At 51.7% G+C, this 19,921-nt stretch overlaps 1 protein-coding gene across 1 annotated transcript in view; it reads left to right on the top strand.

The window, feature by feature from the left end:
• The first annotated feature begins 5,889 nt into the window (after positions 1-5,889).
• HCN2 (hyperpolarization activated cyclic nucleotide gated potassium and sodium channel 2) overlaps positions 5,890-19,921 on the top strand; it is a 65,523-nt gene continuing 51,491 nt past the window's right edge. The window contains exon 1 of the mRNA XM_056867618.1: positions 5,890-6,041. Within this exon, the coding sequence (XP_056723596.1) occupies positions 5,953-6,041 (89 nt within the window). The 5' untranslated portion in view covers positions 5,890-5,952. The remainder of the gene's footprint in view (positions 6,042-19,921) is intronic.

The raw sequence follows: 19,921 nt of genomic DNA, 5'->3' as shown, positions 1-19,921 counted from the left end.
TCCGGGCTGTGTAACCGTGGTCTTGGTACCAAGGCCACGGTTACACAGCCCGGATAACCCACAGGAACCAACGAACTCTGACCGTGAAAGCCTTCGGCAATATTTTGTCAGCTGGAGAAACCCAAAGAGGATCAGTCGATAACCTTCCCTGAAAGACCGTTTGTCCTCTGCTACCCACCCCCCCTGGAGAAGCTTGATATCACGTTGCGTGTTTTCTAGGGCACCCTTTCATGGTAGGACCAAAAGCAAGGAGGCCAAACGGCCACGGCCACAATGGAGGTTGTGACCGTAAGCACTGCCCCAGAACTCTTTGCAACACGCGGGGGGTCCCTTTCCCATCCAGTTAAGGCGGAAAGTTTGGAAGTCTGTGCCTTGGTGTGTAGACCAAGCCCTGCGAGGAAAGGCGGAGGGAGTTGGGAAAGTTCAGTCTGGAGAAGAGGAGGTTGAGGGGGGACAGGATGGCTCTCTTCAAGTATTGCAAGGGCTGTCCCTTCGAGGAGGGCAGGGAGCTGTTCCTGTTGGCAGCAGAGGATCGTAGGACTCGCAAGAATGGGTTTAAATTGCAGGCGGAAAGGTACCGGCTGAAATATTTTACAGTAAGAGTTGTTCTTTTTTTTTTAAAATACTTTTTAAAATTATTATTCTATACTGATTAGACACAGTATTCAACAATCAGTATAAGTGAACATCAGAGTATAAATTCTAATTAATAATTGTTGAAAAGACATACATATATAGATGGAAAATAAAATATAAAGACTTCCCCTACACCTCCCTCAATCTTGTCATTTATTTGTAATCTCCTTTGTTTAAGATTCTAATCCTAATATTGTTTATAACGTTTGCTATTTCATTTATCTATCTTGAAATAAAGAAAAAGGAAAGAAAAATAAAAAAATAAAAAAGAAAGAACAGATATAAAAGCATTATTTTTTATAATATAAAATGGATTAGATAATAAGTATCATTTTTAACTTCCTTTAAAAATGAATATTTTGATTCCTCCATTTCTCCCACATATCTAATAAGTACCAGTTATGTTAATGCCATTAATTATTCTATTTTTATCAAAGCCAAGCCATTTGATCAGTCCTTTTTGATTAAATCCCGAGAAAAACTAAACCCTTTGACCCAGTCTCTTTATCTTAAACTTCCAGCATCTTCCTCTTTTTCCCAGTAGCTTTAAACGTCGAAGGGCATCCATGGAAGTTGTTAGAGTAATTCCCTCTGTGAAAATTGATGGGAGATGGTGAATCTGCAACGTGTTTTCTTCCATCCCTAAGGTGAGAAGAAAAATCCACAGTAAGAGTTGTTCAACGGTGGAACAGGCAACCTAGGGAGGTGGTGAGCTCCCCCTCCCTGGCAGTCTTTAAGCAGCGGCAGCCCCCCCGCCCCCCAGTCCCAATCTGGGCTGGTGAGCCGTGGCCCAGTCCGGCCAAGTGACATATAGGTCACATCCAGCCCTCGTAACAAAACCAATTCGACACCCCTTTGCTATACTGTGGTCTGCTAAGTGTGCAATAGCGTTATGTCTTTAAAAAAATGTACATACCTTTATTAAAAAATACTTTATTGCTAAACAATGCTACCCATCATCTGAGCCTTCGGTGGTTAAGAGCGGTGGTTTGGGGCGGTGGACCCTGATCTGGAGGGCCGGGTTTGATTCCCCGCTCCTCCGCATGAGCGGCGGGAGGCTAATCTGGTGAACTGGGTTTTGTTTCCCCTCACATGAAGCCAGCTGGGTAACCTTGGGCTAGTCACAGTTCTCTTAGAGCTCTCTCAGCCCCACCCACCTCACAGGGTGCCTGTTGTGGGGAGGGGAAGGGAAGGTGACTGTAAGCAGGTTTGAGTCTTCCTTAAGTGGTAGAGAAAGTCGGCATATAAAAAACAACTCTTCTGGAAGTCGAAATCGTTTTGCTGATGGAGGTTCTCGCCGCTATGTTGACAGCTGCTGACTGTAAAAAACACAATATCTGTGAAGAGCAACAAAACGAAGCGCAATAAAATGAGGTGTGTCTGTATAGATATGTGTGTGTGTGTAACAACCAAAGCAGCCCGCCTCCCAGAGCGGCCGTACACATAACATTCACTCCATTTACATTTCTCTGTGAGAAAGGTGTAACGTGCACAAAGTCAATGAATAAATATTAAGAAATCCATAGCAAAAGAGGATATTTTTTTAATCTCAGAAGGAATTTTCATCTTCTCTGCCTTTCTTCGTTCCTCTGCCTCCCCCGTTTCTTCCCCATTTTTGGAAATGACTTCCAACTTGCATTTTAAATGAGGCTTATCTGCGTCTTGGGACCTGAGTATTATGGGATGTGACACTAATGGTATTCTACCATCTTTTCTAAGACCTGAAGGCTAATTTGGAAGGGAGGGACGACGACAATTTACTCTGGTGGTAAAACCAGACCCTAAAATGCTCAGGGGTCAGCCGGGGCTTTTTTTTTCCGAGGTCCGTTTGGAACGGCACGGGGTATGTGATTGTAATTTAGGGACAGGGTGCATGCTGCTACAATACACAAGTGCATTTTCCTTGTGGGTGTGCGCATGCGTTGTTGCATTGAGTCAGGTCCATAACAGTTAGAAGCCTGCGCAGATCAGGAGAAAACCCTCAGGACTAGGGGGTTTGACGGCCCTCACGTAGAAGACCTGCATTTGTGAACAGCGCAAATATTCTTTTGGAAATGGTGTGTCCCCCCCCCCCCCCATGACTACACATTTTGTGTCTGATTCCACATTTTCAAAAATCAATCCTGGAGTCACCCTGGTTGCCATCCTCCATCAAACTTCTGCATCTGGTGCTGAATTCGAGGCTGAGCAGCTTGGAGCAACATGGAGGGGAGGTTGTATTCACTTGAACAATTTATGATACTCCTGCTGTTATTTTGGAGGCTTCGGGCCATCATTGTGTAAGGGGGGGGGAGTCTCCTCTCTTTCTTGAGCTTAGAGCCAGCATGGTGTAGTGGTTAAGAGCGGGTTCGATTCCCCACTCCTCCACGTGAGCGGCGGACTCTGATCTGGAGAACCAGGTTTGATTCCCCACTCTTCCACCTGAGCGGCGGACTCTGATCTGGAGAGGAAGGGAAGGGAATTGTAAGCTGGTTTGAGTCTCCTTAAAAGGTACAGAAAACCGGGATATGAAAACCAACTCTTCTTCTTCTGTGTCTACTTGGGCTGGCTCATGCATGCATGCACCCACCTGTCCAGGTCAACCCCAGCTCTGAAAGGTAGGCCAGGATTCTCTGTCAGGTGTCATATGCCTGCAATCTCAATTTGCCTCCCATTAACACCAATGGGCTTTCTTCTGTACAAACATGGAGATAATTCCGGCTGCCTCTTATCTTTTGCCAGCTATTTGGTTTCTTCCCTCCCCGCTTGCTCACCTGTTTCCTGACTGTATTCTGTTCTTTTAGAGCAGGGGTGGGGGACCTTTTTTCTGCCAAGGGCCATTTGGATATTTATAACATCATTTGCTGGCCATACAAAATTATCAGCTTAAAAATTAGCCTGCTATATTTGGTCAAATATTTAGCCAAGAGGCACGACCGGAGATGGCTCGAATTGTCTGCCACGTAGAGCGACTTGCTTTTGAGCTCTGCCGTCCCCAGCTGGGCCCAAGAGATTCAGGCAGGGCAGCATCCTTCTGAGCTAGAGATAAGCCAGGACCCATGGAGGGCCAGACCAAATGATTTCGCGAGCCTTGTACGGCCCCCGGGCCTGACGTTCCCCACCCCTGTTTTAGAGTCATAGAATGATAGAGCTGGAAGGGACCACCAGGGTCATCTAGTCCAACCCCCTGCAATCCCTGGTTCTTTCTCACTTATTTCTGATATTTAGAGTTGTCAACCTCCAGGTACTAGCTGGAGATGTCCAGGGATTACAACTGATCTCCAGCCGATTGAGATCAGTTCACCAGGAGAAAATGGGCGCTTTGGAAGGTGGACTGTATGGGACTATACCCCATTAAATTCCCTCCTCTCCCCAAACCCTCCCCTCCTCAGGCTCCGCCCCCAAAATCTCCAGCTATTTCCCAACCCAGAGCTTGCAGGCCTAGACCTCTTCCTTACACAGAAGGAAGGCCTGGTTCCTATCAGGAAGAGCTTCCTTTTTTTGGAACATTGGCCTGTGTCAGGCCATCCCTGCAGCTAGAAAGCCAGCAGTGCAGGAAGCAGAGAGACGGAGGGAAGGAGGAAGAAGGCGGTCTTCCTGCAGCGTCTTGGTGAGCCCTCATTAGGCAAACATCAGAGAAGGTACCAAAACAAAGCCAAGCAGGCGCATCAAAGGAGCAGGGAATGAAGCTGGAGTTTCTGGTACTCGTTCTAACAGAGCGGTTCCTCAGTGGATCAGGCTTCCTCGGCATGTGGCGGGCTCTCCTTCCTTCCCTGGAGGTTTTTAAGCAGAGGCTAGATGGCCATCTGTCAGCAATGCTGATTCTGTGAACTTAGGCAGAACATGAGAGGGAGGGCAGGAAGGCTTGCGCAACTGTTTGGCTCTCGTGGCCCCTTCTTACATGCCCAGGGTCTTGCCGATTGCCACTTGGGTCCAGGAAGGAATTTTCCTCCAGGCCAGATTGGCCAGGGATCCGGGAGGATTTTTTTGTAGCCATCATCTGTGTGTGGGGAGAGTTGCGACTTTCCTGCATTGTGTAGGGGGTTGGACTAGATGTACCTGGAGGTCTATGATTCTATGATTCTAAGCCATTTTCCTCCAGGCCAGATTGGCCAGGGATCGTGGAGGGGTTTTATTTTATTTTTTGCCATCTTCTGGCCATGGAGTAGGGGTCACTGGGTGTGTGTGTGGGGGGGGGAGGCAGTTGTGAATTCCCTGCCTTGTGCAGAGGGCTGGACTAGATGACCCTGGTGGTCCCTTCCAACTTTATGATTATGATGATATCATCATCATCATGAATGTCAACTGCCACTTTGGGGCCAGGAATCCACTTTCCTCCAGGCCAGATTGGCCAGGGATCGTGGAGGGGTTTTATTTTATTTGTTACCATCTTCTGGCCATGGAGTAGGGGTCACTGGGTGTGTATGTGTGGGGAAGGCAGCTGTGAATTCCCTGCCTTGTGCAGAGGGCTGGACTAGACGACCCTGGTGGTCCCTTCCAACTTTATGATGATTATTATAATGATTATTATGATGATGATATCATCATCATCATGAATGTCAACTGCCACTTTGGGGCCAGCAAGCCACTTTCCTCCAGGCCAGATTGGCCAGGGATCGTGGAGGGGTTTTATTTTATTTTTTGCCATCTTGTGGGCATGGAGTAGGGGTCACTGTGTTTGTGGGGGGGGGGGGGAAGGCAGCTGTGAATTCCCTGCCTTGTGCAGAGGGCTGGACTAGACGACCCTGGTGGTCCCTTCCAACTTGATGATGATGATGATGATGATGATATCATCATCATGAATGTCAACTGCCACTTTGGGGCCAGGAAGCCACTTTCCTCCGGGCCCGATTGGCCAGGGACCGTGGAGGGGTTTTATTTTCGCCCGGGCTTGCCTTTGGGCCCCCGCCTCCCGCCTCCCCGGACCCCCCCCCCCCCGCCCCGCGCGCCCTCCCGGCTCCTCCCCCGGCCGAGCCCCGCGGCTCCGCCTCCGCGGCTGGTGGAGCTGCTGCGGGTGCGGGTGCGGGTGGTGCGGGCGCGCGTCCGTCCGGGCGGGCGGGCGGTGCGGGGATGCGGGCGGGGGTCTCGGAGGCGGGCGGGGCGCTGCGTCGCGGCTGCAGCATGGGGGGCCGGGCGGGCCAGGGGGGCTCCCCCAACGGGGAGTGCCGGCGCGGGGCGGGCAAGGTCTCCTTCGCGGGCGGCGCCTCGGCCGCGCCCAAGGCGGCCGAGGAGGGGGCTCCGGGGGCCGGGGGGCCGGAGGGGGGGGCGCCGGGGGGCTTCCTGCACCGGCAGTTCGGGGCGCTGCTCCAGCCCGGCGTCAACAAGTTCTCGCTGCGGATGTTCGGCTCGCAGAAGGCGGTGGAGCGCGAGCAGGAGCGCGTCAAGTCCGCCGGCGCCTGGATCATCCACCCCTACAGCGACTTCAGGCAAGGCAGGGGCAGGGGCAGGGGCAGGGGGGGGGGCTGGCCTCCACCCCACCCCACCCCACCCCACCCCACCCCATCCCACCCGGGGCTCTTCCGCCTCCTCCTTTACGCGCACGACGGCCCCGCGAGGTAGGCTCGGCCGGGCTGGGGGCGGCCGGCCCAAGGTTGCCATGGGCCGGGGAGGGGGATTGCACCCCCCCGGCCAGCCGGCCTGTCTGTCTGATGGGACTGGGGTTCAGTGGTCGAAGGGCTGTGGCTCAGCGGTAGAGCCTCTGCACGGCATGCGGAAGGCCACAGGTTCAAGCCCCGGCATCTCCAGTTAAGGGGATGGGGCTCCTGCTTTACGTGCATGATGACCCCGCGAGGTAGGCTCGGCCGGGCTGGGGGCGGCCGGCCCAAGGTTGCCATGGGCCGGGAGGGGGGGGGTTGCAGCCTGCCGGCCTGTCTGATGGGACTGGGGTTCAGTGGTCGAAAGGCTGTGGCTCAGCGGTAGAGCCTCTGCACGGCATGCAGAAGGCCCCAGGTTCAATCCCCGGCATCTCCAGTTCAGGGGATGGGGCTCCTGCTTTACGTGCATGATGACCCCGCGAGGTAGGCTCGGCCGGGCTGGGGGCGGCCGGACCAAGGTTGCCATGGGCCGTTGTGGGGGATTGGAGCCCGCCGGCCAGCCTGTCTGATGGGACTGGGGTTCAGTGGTTGAAGGGCTGTAGAGCCTCTGCGTGGCATGCAGAAGGTCCCCAGGTTCGAGCTCCGCCATCTCCAGTTAAGGCGATGGGGCTCCTGCTTTACGTGCACAACGGCCCTGCAAGGTAGGCTAGGAGCGGCCGGCCCAAGGTTACTGAGCCGGTGACGGGGGGGGGGGGGCAATGGGCATTGCAGCCTGCTGGCGGGCCTGTCTGATGGGACTGTGGCACAGTGTTAGAGCCTCTGCACGGCATGCAGAAGGCCCCAGGTTCAATCCCCAGCATCTCCAGCTAAGGGGATGGGGCTCCTATTTTACGCGCATGATGACCCTGCGAGGTAGGCTACCGAGCCGGCGGCGGGGTCCATTGGGGATGGGAGCCCGCCAGCCTGCCTGTCTGATGGGACTGTGGCTCTCTGGTAGAGGGGCTGTGGCTCAATGGTAGAGCCTCTGCTTGGCGTGCAGAAGGTCCCAGGTTCAATCCCCGGCATCTCCAGTTAAAGGGACCGAGCAAGTGGGTGATATGAAAGACCCCTGCCTGAGACCCTGGAGAGCCGCTGCCAGTCAGAGTAGGCAATACTGACTTTGATGGACACAGGGCCTGATTCAGTATAAGGCAGATAGGAAGGGGCTGTGGCTCAGTGGTAGAGCATCTGCTTGGCATACAGAAGGTCCCAGGTTCAATCCGCAGCATCTCCATTAAAGAGACTCGGCAAGTAGGTGATGTGAAAGACCTCCGCCTGAGACCCTGGAGAGCTGTTGCTGGCCTGAGTGGTGTAGTAGGAGAGCCAGCGTGGTATAGTAGTGGTTAAGAGCAGTGGACTTTAATCTGGAGAACCAGGTTTGATTCCCCACTCCTCCAAATTAAGCCAGCTGGGTGACCTTGGGCTAGTCACAGCTTTCTTAAAGCTCTCTCAGCCCCACCTACCTCACAAGGTGTCTGTTGTGGGGAGGGGAAGGTGATTGTAAGTTGGTTTGATTCTTCCTTAAGTGGTAGAGAAAGTCGGCATATAAAAAACAACTACTCCTCTTCTGAGTAGACAGTACTGAGTTTGATGGACCAGGGGCCTGATTCAGGATAAGGCCGCTTCATGGGGAGGGGCCGTGGCTCAGTGGTAGAGCCTCTGCTTGGCATGCAGAAGGTCCCAGGTTCAACCCCCCAGCACCTCCAGTTAAAGGGACTAGGCAAGTAGGTGATGGGAAGGACCTCCACCTGAGACCCTGGAGAGCCATGGAGAGGGGCTTGTGGCTCAGTGGAAGAGCATCTGCTTGGCTTGCAGAAGGTCCCAGGTTCAATCCCCGGCATCTCCAGTTAAAGGGACTAGGCAAGTAGGTGATGGGAAAGACCCCTGCCTGAGACCCTGGAGAGCTGCTGCCGGTCTGAGTAGACAATGTCTTTGATGGACCGAGGGTCTGATTCGGTAGAAGTGTTCATGCGGCTTAAGTGTGTGTCCCACCCCACTTTGCCTCTTCCTGGTAATCCGAAGTAACTGCCTCGGGTGGGGAGGCCTCTTTCCCCTCCGGGGTTTTTGCCTGGGGGTGGTTTGGAACGGAGGATAGCCCAAGGATGGCGAGGAAGGGGCTTCGCTTCCCTGGGGCCTGAAGCGGATTGGCTGTCTGTCAGTCTTGTTCTGGGGTAGGGAGCCCAACCCCTGGGGTACCGGGGTGGGGAGGACTGCCAATTTGGAGGCGGGAAGGGCCCTGCCTCAGTTTCTCCATCCCTGGAGTGATGTTTGGTTAAATACCAAATCAGTAACACTAAGTAAGACATTTTTATTCCTTTATTTTTTGCTCAAGGCTATAGCTGTATGAGCAGTGATAGAGAGAGAGGGAGATATGTTTGGTCTCAGAACTGCCCACCCCCCTGTGTTTGGAAGAGGGTGCTAGTGATCCCATGTGATCTAGTGGGGGCAGGAAGATCTGGGGGATCGCTTCTCCCCACTTCCAGGTCAGGAGATGTCCCAGATTCGGGGAGCTAGCTGCAGGCTTGCTCTAGGGCAGTGGTTCCCAACCTTTTTTTGACCAGGGACCACTAGGACTTTTTTGTTCGGTGCAGGGACCCCAAGGTTCAAAATAAAAATTCAGAGAATTTGAAAATAAACTTTAACCATAACTGTTAGTTAAACATTAAACTTAGAACAATATTTGAATATATTTTTTTATAACAGAGAACTTTTTAATTGAAAATATTAATTTATTATGGGTTTATAACTTTGTTTCGCGGACCTTAATTTAGTTCCCGGGGACCCCTGGGGGTCCATGGACCCCTGGTTGGGAACCAGTGCTCTAGGGGGTGAACAGCAAGGCATGTGGATGGATTCCCTTCGGCCCGGAGTGCGGCATTTGTGGGTTCGGGTCTCTCTCGCAACTGTTCTGGATCACTACGGAAGCTACACAGTCGGTGAGCAGGTCGGAGAGGGATGGGGCAGTTGGCAGGTTAGAGCAGGAGGATTTTGTGGGCCTCCGGCCGCCGTTCCCTCACCCCAAGAGCACTTTCGAGCTCTGGATTTCAAGTGTTTAAAGGGGGTGTGGGTGATGCCATCCATCCATCCATGTAGAATGCTTTTATCGCCTCTCCGAGCAGCTCAGCACGGCGTACGCTTTTCATTCTTCCCCATTTTATCCTCACAACAACCTTGTGAGGTAGTTTAGGCCGAGAGGGGGAGACCGGCCCAACGTCGCCCAGCAAACTTCTATGGCAGAGTGGAGATTCTGTCCAATTCAGCGCTGTCCAATTCACTATACCACCTGTTCCCTGTGCAAATAACCTTTATGGCTATCTAGTTTTCAGAGCCAGCCTGGTGTAGTGGTTAAGAGCGGTGGTTTGGAGCGGCGGACTCTGATCTGGAGAACCGGGCTCGATTCCCCACTCCTCCTCGTAAGCTGTGGAGGCTAATCTGGTGAACTGGATTTGTTTCCCCACTCCTACACATGAAGCCAGCTGGGTGACCTTGGGCTAGTCACAGCTCTCTCAGCCCCACCTACCTCACAGGGTGCCTGTTGTGGGGAGGGGAAGGAAAGGAGATTGTAAGCCGGTTTGATTCTTCCTTAAATGGTAGAGAAAGTCGGCATATAAAACCCAACTCTTCTTCTTCACAGTCTGCTTTGCTCCCCTTCCCCCCAGGGGACCCGAAGCGCCTTAGGGCATTCTTCATTTTATTTTCAGCACAGCCCTGTGAGGTAGGCTAATCTGAGCGTGGGTGACCGGCCCAAGGTCACTCGGTGAGCTTCCTTAGCAGAGCGGGGACTTGAACTCGGCTCTCCCAGATCCTAGTCTAACGCTCTAACCACACTGGCTGTAATGAACGGGACCGTCGGGTCTTCATCCTTCAACCCTGCGCAACTTCAGGCTGGAGTAATTTCCCTCTGTTTCAGACAGTCTTTATTGAGGGGGGGAGAGGGGACTGGCATATTGTCCTGGCTCCGTCGTTGCCTCAGGTGGTTGGGGGGGGCTACGACCATCTGCTGTTGAGTTGTTGTGGGGGGTGGGAATCCCCAAGGAGGATAACGGTTCGGATTGAGATTTTTTTTGGGGGGAGGCTGACCCTCTGTTGCTGCCGGTGTGCTTGGAGCGCTCCGTAGGGTGGCTGTAGTTGTGTGTGTGTGTGTTCAGAATTTGGGGGAAGATGCCAGGAACTTTGTGGGGGGGGGCTGTATTGCAACCTGAGTGTCACGGGGAGGGGGCAGGGGGACATGCTTTAGGGAGGGGAATCGGAAGGTGCAGTAAAGAAGCTGGGTGGCTATTTCGATTGCACAGTAGCGTTGAATAGCGTGGCAATGTGATCTGTTTGATTTGCTTTTTACGCGTTGGGGTTTTTTTTCTTTTTAATTGTATCGCTGATATCCCTCCCCCCCTTTTTCCTTCTGTATCCCCTTTATATAGAAAGTAAAAAGGGGGGGGGAAAGGAGTTAAATTGTCATTGCCAAGTCTTGACAATATGCAAAACGTACCCTGCTGTAGCTCTCGAAAATTTCAGGTGGATTTGGGGAGGGGGGGCACAGATGGGGCAATGTTTTCAGGGGGCTGTGTTCCTGAGAGACTGTGCGATCGATGGAATATCCTGTCCTCTAGAATTGGGGGGGGTGATATTTGGGTTCCTGGCGGTCTGTCCCGGGACTTCTTGAGGTCATTGTGGGGAGGGGATGTTGTGAGCTTTGAATGACTGAAAGCTGCCCTCCCCCCTTTCTTAAGAAACATGTCGGGGTTGCACGAAAGGGATCTCCCCCCCCCCCCGCCTCCACGATCTGCTCCCCTGCCAGCATGGGTCTGGAGAAGGCAGGGCTCCGTCGCTAGGCCCGACCAGAGGGCACCTTGAAATGTGTTTCTGGAAGATGCCGGCGAGCCGCTCACCGTTCCCATCGCGAACCAGGCGGCTTCTGTTTCCAGGCTTCTCCCCGGTTTTAAGGGGTGTGGTTGTGGACTGCTTCCCCCCCACCCGTTGGCATTTTAGAGAATCCCCCCCTAATGGATTTGGGAGGTGCAAGACGCCCCCCCCCCTTGCTGGAAGAGAAGAAGGGGAGAGGAAGCATCCGTTTCTGCGTCGGCCTTGAAGCAAGGGCATCCCTTCCCATCCTTGTAAGGTGGAGGAAAAGGAAGGGAGTCTAATAACGGGCTGCCGTTCTGCCGCGAGGCGAAGCATAGCAGACAGAGTTGGGGGGGGTGTCTATATTTTGGTTGCGGGGGTCAGAGGAGTCCCTGCTGGATCCAAAACTGAAATGCAAAAAATTCCCATTTCCAGCCTTCAACCTTGAATTCTGTTTACCAGTCTTTCATTGTCTCTCTCTCTGTGTTTTTGGACGGGCAGGTTTAATCCCCCCCCCACATTACACTTTTCTTCTTGCACTGCAAAGGCTTCTCTGTCTTTGCATCTCAGCCTTCCTTTGCCCCCCCCCCGCATCCTTGGGGCCGTGGGGGCCCCTTTTTTGACCTCCCTTTCTCCCTTCCACCCCTTTCTCAGGCGTGCTTCTGAATGTTGTCAACGAGGCCGTGAATTTCTCCGGGGGGGGGGAGCTGAGCCCCCGTGGCAGCCAGAGCCCCCCCTCCCAAGAACTCCTGAATGCAAAATGACCCCCGCTGGCAGCCGGCTTCGTGCCGCCTTCCTCGCCCATCTGGCCGCGTCATCCTTCCTTCCTTAGATGCTTCGAGGAAGCTTTTGGGTGGCCAAATGTTTCTCTAGTTTAAAAAAATGGTGTGTGTGTGTGGGGTGGGGGGAGTGATCTGGGGGGGGGGCTGTTGTTCGGCAGCTCAGAAATCTCCCAGGCTTCCCAGGAGAAGGTGGGCCATTCTGCATGGGAGGGGTCTTTGCTAAGCATGAAAAGGGTGTGTGTGTGTGTGTGTGGGGGGGTCCTCAGGCCTACCTGTAAGTTATGACTTGTTTGGTTTCTGCTATTGCCCTTTGACCAAAATGATCCCCTCCCCTGACAGCTGACACAGTGATGCGATGCAGTTTGTGTATGTGGGGGGGGGGCTGCTTCCATTTCCTCTGATATGGGGGCGCTTTGGGGTGGCGTCCCACCCACACTCCAGTTACGCATTGTCCCCTCTCAGGGGAAGGGGCTGTGGCTCAGTGGTAGAGCATCTGCTTGGCAGGCAGGAGGTCCCAGGTTCAATCCCCGGCATCTCCAGTTAAAAGGACTGGGTAAGTAGGTGATGCAAAAGACCTCCTCCTGAGACCCTGGAGAGCTGCTGCCGGTCTGAGTGGGCAATACTGACTTGGAGGGACAGATGCTGCGATTCAGTGTAAGGCAGCTTCATCCGTTCAAGGTGGTCAGGCCGTGGCTCAGTGGTAGAGCATTCGCTCGGCATGCAAAAGGTCCCAGTTTCAACCCCCAGCATCTCCATTTAAAAGGACCAGGTAGTAGGTCCTTTTAAATGGAGACCCCTGTGAGGAAAGGTTGAAGGAGCTGGGTATGTTTAGATGTCACTTCCTCGGGATTTACGGTATATCTGAGTCGCTGTGGACGAGGTTCCAGTCCCAAATATTTCCCTGTGGCAAATCCAGCATTTAAATAACGGTGTTTCAAGAATGTTTCTGGAGGCGCAATCACTGATATCTTCCTCTCCCTGCTTTGATTTCCTTCCTGAGAGCCAGCCTGGTGAAGTGGTTACGAGCGGTGGGTTGGAGCGGTGGACTCTAATCTGGAGAACCGGGTTCGATCCCCCACTCCTCCACATGAGTGGCGGACTCGGTGAACTGGATTTGTTTCCCCACTCTTCCACACGAAGTCAGCTGGGTGACCTTGGGCTAGTCACAGTTCTCTTAGAGCTCTCTCAGCCCCACCTACCTCACAGGGTGTCTGTTGTTGTGGGAAGGAAAAGGGAAGGTGATTGTAAGCCGGTTTGATTCTTCCTTAAGAATCATATGCATACCTATTCTCTCCAGGATCAGAGGAGAAGGCCTATTATTATAGTAGGTACTTTGGACCACAGATAGGATGCTGCTGCTGCTGTAGTCGTCTTGCTTGTGGGCTTCCTAGAGGCACCTGGTTGGCCACTGTGTGAATAGACTGCTGGACTTGATGGGCCTGGGTCTAATCCAGCAGGGCTTTTCTTATGCTCTCATGATGTCTGCCAACTTGGAAGGCTTGAAGAGGGGAGTGGACATGTTTATGGAGGAGAGGGCTATCCATGGCTACTAGTCCAAATGGATACTAGTCAAGATGCATCCTTATTCTCTCCAGGATCAGAGGAGCATGCTGAATATATTAGGTGCTGTGAAACATAGGCAGAATAACGCGGTTGCAGTCGTCTTGTTTGTGGGCTTCCTAGAGGCACCTGGTTGGCCTCTGTGTGAACAGACTGCTGGACTTGGTGGACCTGGGTCTGATCCAGCAGGGCTTTTCTTATGTTCTTAAGTGGTAGAGAAAGTCAGCACATAAAAACCAACTCCTCCTCCTCCTCCTTCTTCTGAAGTTGGCGGGGGAGAAAGAAGAGGAAGGGGCCCACCCTATGGAGAAGGACCAGATTTATGAATACTGGGGATATGTAGGAAAAAGGTGTGTTGTAAATTGAGAAGGAAGTCTTCCCCCTCTCTTAAAAATGGCCTAACATGGGTTGAATTTGCTCGTTGATATGTACAATCAGTTGAGTGTCAGTTAAAGTGGTGGTGAGGGAGAACAGAGGGGAATGGGGAAATAGGTCTGCTTAAACCTCCGGGAGCTTATGGGCTACTTGCAGGGGAGGTATTGGGGGGGGGGGGTACAGAAATTTCCTAACTGCTGATCCCTCCCCCTGCCCCCAGCTCGTTCTTTCTAAAAGGACGCAAGGTGATTGGGTACCCGTCGCCAGGGAACTGAAGCGGCCGACCCGTGGGCAAAGGTCATGGTTTATGCCCGTTTGGGGCACTCCCCAGTTATGCCGAAAAAGATGACTTTGCCATTTTAAAAACTACTTTCCTTCCCATCCTGGTGAAAACTGAACATGCCTGTTGCTGTCTGGGGGCCAGGAATGCTAAGGGTCTGCTCAAGCATTTAGCAGTACCCTGGGGGGGGGGGATTTGGGTCAGGGGGAGTCATCCGTCCTTTTATACCAACTTGTTCTCTGTTCGAATGTTGAATTGAATACCGTTGCATCGCCTGCATGGGGAATGGTCGTCTAGATCTCGTAAGGGCATAAGGATTGTAGTGCTGGAGAGCTTTCAATGAGAGCCGGCCATCGCTGGCTTCCCCCCGAGCGTTTCTAGATATTCAGTGGTTCGCTGCCTTTGGACGTGGAGGATCCATTTAGCTGCCCTGGCTGTGAATGGGCTATGAATAGGCCTTATCTTCTTGAAAGCCAGGTATACCAGCGGCTCTTGCTGATTTCCTGACGGCAAGTGCTGTGATTGAATGGTTGGTTTGTAGGGAGAAAGGTTCCTGGTTTTTTAATGCGCCGTGCGCCTGCTGCCTGTCAACCTCGTTGGGTGGCTTCCAAGTTGCAAGTATTATGAAAGAAGGTGACAAATTTCTCCTTGAATAATCTGATGACACTCATATCCCGCTTTTCACAAAATAAAACCAGCCCTAGTTTAACTGTTAAACATCTAAACGGCAAAGCTTTCTACGACCCCGGTGGATGATTTAAACAAGGCTTTTCTTGTTTAAATCAGCTGGCGTGGTGTAGTGGTTAAGAGCGGTGGTTTGGAGCGGTGGACTCTAATCTGGCAAACCGGGTTGGTTTCCCCACTCCTACACATGAAGCCTACTGGGTGACCTTGGGCTAGTCACACTCTCTCAGCCCCACCTACCTCACAGGGTGTCTGTTGTGGGGAGGGGAAGGGAAGGCGATTGTAAGCCCATTTGATTCTTCTTTAAGTGATGAGAAAGTCGGCATATAAAAACCAACTCTTCTCCTCCTTCCCTTCAACTTTGGAAAAGATAGGAAAAGAGAAGTCATTTTCTGTATGCTGAAGCCTACATTTTGGCATGACCCCAGGCAGCGTTTCCACAGTGTGGGTCGCGTGTTTGCCAGTTATCCTCTCCCCCTTAAGGTCTAGTAGCATGCACGTCTCCTTTAACAACAAATATAAAAGCTACGTTGCTCCCGTTCTGGCTGTCTGCAGAACACACGGGACCGTTTTCTGGCAACATGTACAGTTGTTCCTATGGAATTTCTCTGGTTCCAAAATCAGTGTTGTAGTCTGCGAAGGGAAATCATGAAACTTGCAGGAAAAAAAGGTAACTAAAACGGTTAAGGAGTCTGAGGGACTAAACCAGGTCAGCCCTTTTCATTTAGATAGTTTTAGACAGTTGTGAATGATGTGGATGAAATAGAGATGTGAAGGCACAGAAACTTTTTTTTTTTTGGTGGGTGGGAGCCTGGGGTTTCTCCTGGGCCTTCATATCTCTAGAAAGGAGATGGAGACTCTTCTGTCTTAATACTAAAATGCTAGAAGTCCTCTTATGAAGGGTCGGCTGGCAAAAGCAAACCCCTCTTTCAATACAGAGCATAATTCACTTACAACATTTACTTTCCTGAAATATAGAGACTGTGGCTCTGTTGGATAATATGCAAAAGACTTAACAATAGTAACTCGTCTTGTTTCGGGGCTTCCTGGAGGCACCTGGTTGGCCACTGTGTGAACAGACTGCTGGACTTGATGGGCCTGGGTCTGATCCAGCAGGGCCTTATGTTCTAACTGAGCAGAACCTCCATGGGTAGCAGCAGTGTACCTGCGTTCTAGGGCTCTTGCCAGGCTCTTGCTTTGCTGCTTGTGAGCTTCCTGAGGCATCCCCGGGGACTTTTGGCTCCATCCATGGAGGCACTTGAAATTCTGCGTGACGATGCAAGACAGATCCCAATTGTCTTCCTGGCACCAAGACACCAAGGAGTCAGGTAAAGGATTTATGTGTGCGGAAGTGCTGAGGGGCGGGGGAGCCACCCTATCTATGGTGTGCCCTAAATTGATCTGTCTCCCTCTGGGCTTGGGGATTAATCTGTTTCTCTGATTCTGGCTGGCAGTTTATCGGGAGCTCCTTTGTCCGCGGAGGCGCTGCCAACCCGTAACTCCCAGTATTAACTCGACGAGATAAGGCCTTGAAGAGAGAATCCGTGGCCCAGCAGAAATGAGCTGGGAGCAGCCTGGGTGATTTAAATGGAGATCCCTGCCTCGCCTCCCTTTCCCTGTTGGGTCGAATCCATTCTTCTGCTTTGGCTTTGTGCTCTGGTTTTCCAAGATTGGATCACAATGAGGTTGCGGAGCAGGCCGTCCTCATTTCAGGGGGTGGAGCATTAACTTGTGAATGCTTCCCGAAAGCAGGAAAGAAGCACATCAGGGGTTAGCTCAGCCCCCTCGCTTCTGTGCTGGCTCATATTTGTAGGGGATATTTTATAGTGTGTTTGAAGCTGCATGGGCCAGGCTAGCCCAATTTCATCAGATCTTTATGCTAAGCAGGGTCTGCCCTGGTCTGCACTTGGATGGGAGACCCCCCCCCCAAGGAAGTCCAGGGTCGCTACACAGAAGCAGGCAATGGCAAACCACCTCTGAGCCTCTCTTGCCTTGAGAACTCCAAGCTGTGACTTGACAACAGTTTTCACCACTACTGTTTCCTAATATATGGGAAGGTTAACCCCTCCTGTTGCAGCCCAAAATGGTATTTATCAGATCTCTTAATCTTCCCCTCCTCTAAGCGACTCAGGTCAGCCAGAACACCGATGTGTCAATAATTTTAATGGGTAGTTTATATAGTTTGCAAAGAGTCCAAACAACTTTTTTACTATTTGTATTAACCTGTGGGTAGAGCGTAACACTAAGGGTTTTAATGGCAAATTGTGAAGAGCTGCGCTCGTCTATGACTGTTTTTATTAAAGATTGATTGATTGACTCAGGGCGCAGCTTACCTAGTTCTCTCCACTTCCGTTTCAACTTCAAAACAACCCTGTAAGGTAGGTTAGGCTGAGACAGTAAGACTGGACCAAGGTCTCTCCATGAACTATGTGGGAAAGCGGGGATTTGAACCCGCTTTCCCCAGGCCTGGTCTCCAACCACTGTGGCCACAAATCTGTATCACATTTTTTTGCTATCGTATCACTTGGTTGGAGCTGAGCATATTCCGTGCTTCAGTAGGTGAGAAGGCAGGATTTTAGAGCCACTATGGTGTAGTGGTTAAGTGTCAGTGTGGTTAAGAGCGGCAGGCTCTAATCTGGAGAACCGGGTTTGATTCCCGACTCTTCCATATGAGCGGCTGACTCTAATCTGGTGCACCAGGTTTTGTTTCCCCATTCCTACACATGAAGCCAGCTGGGTGATCTTGGGCTAGTCACAGTTCTCTCTGAACTCTCAACCCCAACTATCTCACAAGATGCCTGTTCTGGGGAGAGGAAGGCAACCATAAGCCGTTTTGAGACTCCTTAAAGGTAGAGAAAACTGGGGTATAAAAACCAACTCTTCCTCTTTGTGTCTATGGCCCTACCTTGCAGGGCAGTTGTAAGGATTTCAGAGGGAACTGTGCCGAGTGCAGTTCACGCTTTGAAGGTGCTCTTTCATGGCTTGGTGTGACCATCTAGCTGTCAGAAAAGATAAAGGTCTGTCTGGTCCCCCTCCCTCCCTCCCTCCTTCCCCCCTCCCCTTACAAAATCTGATCTGAATAATGGAAATCTGTCTCTGCTCGTTCCAAAATAAAAAATAAAAAAATCATTTTGCATCTGTGCCCATGCAATCAATTACTTTTTAGCCTGAGCCCAATGAGCTTTTCTTGGCTTGAGAGAAAATGCCACAATAATTCATGCCTAATGACAGCTGGGGGGGAAGGGGGGGCGCTCTAGAAATTAAACTTTCTCTTTAATATAAAATGCTAAATTATTAGGATTCTCCTGGGATAAGCAATTGCATCCTATTAAAATCTGCAAATCCAATTGGGGGAAAAAAACAAAATTCATAGACCGAGCCGGGAAATACAATATGGGGCTCACAGCCGCCACAGGGGAGAATGCGCATATGCGTTAGTGTGTATATCTGTGTGAGCAGTGTTCCTCTTTTGATTCAGGCACTTTCTAAGGATCAAGTGACACTGTACATGGGAGATCTGAGAGTGGATCTCCCGATCTTTCATGCTAAAAAGAAAGCCATGCGGGGGGGGGGGGCATTTGGATCAGGGCTGGGGAAACCGAGAATGTAACCCTTTCCTTCCACTTCGTTTCTCTGATTGAAATTGCCCCCTCTCCCATAATGGCACTGTTAAATGCGGCGCCTTGCTAACATCACCCATCTCCCTCACAGTTTGTGTGTTTTGGCACCTTTAAAAAAATGCTCAGAGCCAACATGGGGAGAGATGTGTAATATTTGCAGTATAGTGCAATCTATCTGGAAGTGACAGGGTAGCCCTTGAACTCGGGTCTTTCCAGCCTGAGCCCCGCAATCTAAGCCAGTGTATCCTAACCCTTCTTCCGCAACAAACTAGTGTCTTTTCTCCCTCTCTCATAATACTAGTACGCAGAGTCATCTGCTGAAGCTGGAGGGTATTTTCCCCCACAACGCAGAGTTAAATTGTGGAACTCCCTGCCCCAGGATGTGGTGATGGCTGCCAACTTGGAAGGCTTTAAGAGGGGAGTGGACATGTTCATGGAGGATAGGGATATTCATGGCTACTAGTTAAAATGGATACTAGTCATGATGCATACCTATTCTCTCCAGGATCAGAGGAGCAGGCCTAATATATTACTCTGAAACCCAGGCAGGATAATGCTGCTGCAGTCGTCTTGCTTGTGGGCTTCCTGGAGGCACCTGGTTGGCTGCTGTGTGAACAGACTACTGGACTTGATGGGCCTGGGTCTGATCCGGCATGGCTTTTCTTATGTTCTTATGTCTCACCAGTTATCTTTGTGAGCTGTCAGGAAATTCTCAAAACGAAATCAATTTTAGTTCTCTTTAATTCCAGCAAATCTGTGCCATACAGCGCATTTTATTCCGGCCAATTTCCAACAGTGTAAATGCGCTGGGTCCCATCCCTTTGCGCAGGTGGACTCCGCCCCCCCCAGGACTGGGATTTCAGAGGGTTCAGCGGGCTGCGACGGGCAGGGGGAGCGGAGTCCCCTTCTGCCAACGGAGCTGGATTCAGCTGGCGCTTGTAATTCCAGGTGCAAAAACCGCGGGAAGGTGACTGCCGGCTGTTTAATTCAGCTGATTGTGCGCCCTGAGCCATGCCTCCAGTTCCAGCGAAGCTTCATCAGTCTGGGGAGGTTTTGAATGTGGTGTGAAGTCGCTTCTCTGGGAGGTTTATCTGCCGCAATTGACCTGTTCGTTGAGGGCACTCTTGGCTGAGGTTCCGAGGAAAGTTTGGAGGGACCCGAGAGCCAGCGTGGTGTAGTGGTTAAGAGGGGTGGGGGACTCTGATCTGGAAAGCCGGGTTTGATTCCCCACTCCTCCACATGAGCGGTGGAGGCTAATCGGGTGAATCGGGTTGGTTTCCCCACCCCTACACATGAGCGGCGGACTCTAATCTGGTGAACTGGATTTGTTTCCCCACTCCTCCACGTGAAGCCAGCTGGGTGACATTGGGCTAGTCACAGTTCTCTCAGTCCCACCTACCTCACAGGGTGTCTGTTCTGGGGAGGGGAAGAGAAGGTGATTGTAAGCCGGTTTTTCTCCCTTAAGTGGTAGAGTAAGTCAGCATATCAAAACCAACCCTTCTTCTTCTTCTTAAGTGCCCATGCCAGGAGAGAGAAAACACTCTGCCTAAATTGGGCTGGCTGCCAGTTCCCTTCCCATAGCTTCTCTCTCCC

The sequence above is a fragment of the Euleptes europaea genome, chromosome 2 (genome assembly GCF_029931775.1).
Source record: "Euleptes europaea isolate rEulEur1 chromosome 2, rEulEur1.hap1, whole genome shotgun sequence".
In the NCBI taxonomy this organism is placed as follows: Eukaryota; Metazoa; Chordata; class Lepidosauria; order Squamata; family Sphaerodactylidae; genus Euleptes; species Euleptes europaea.
Note: the sequence above shows the minus strand (reverse complement) of the source record. Positions and strands in the feature narration are given on the sequence as shown.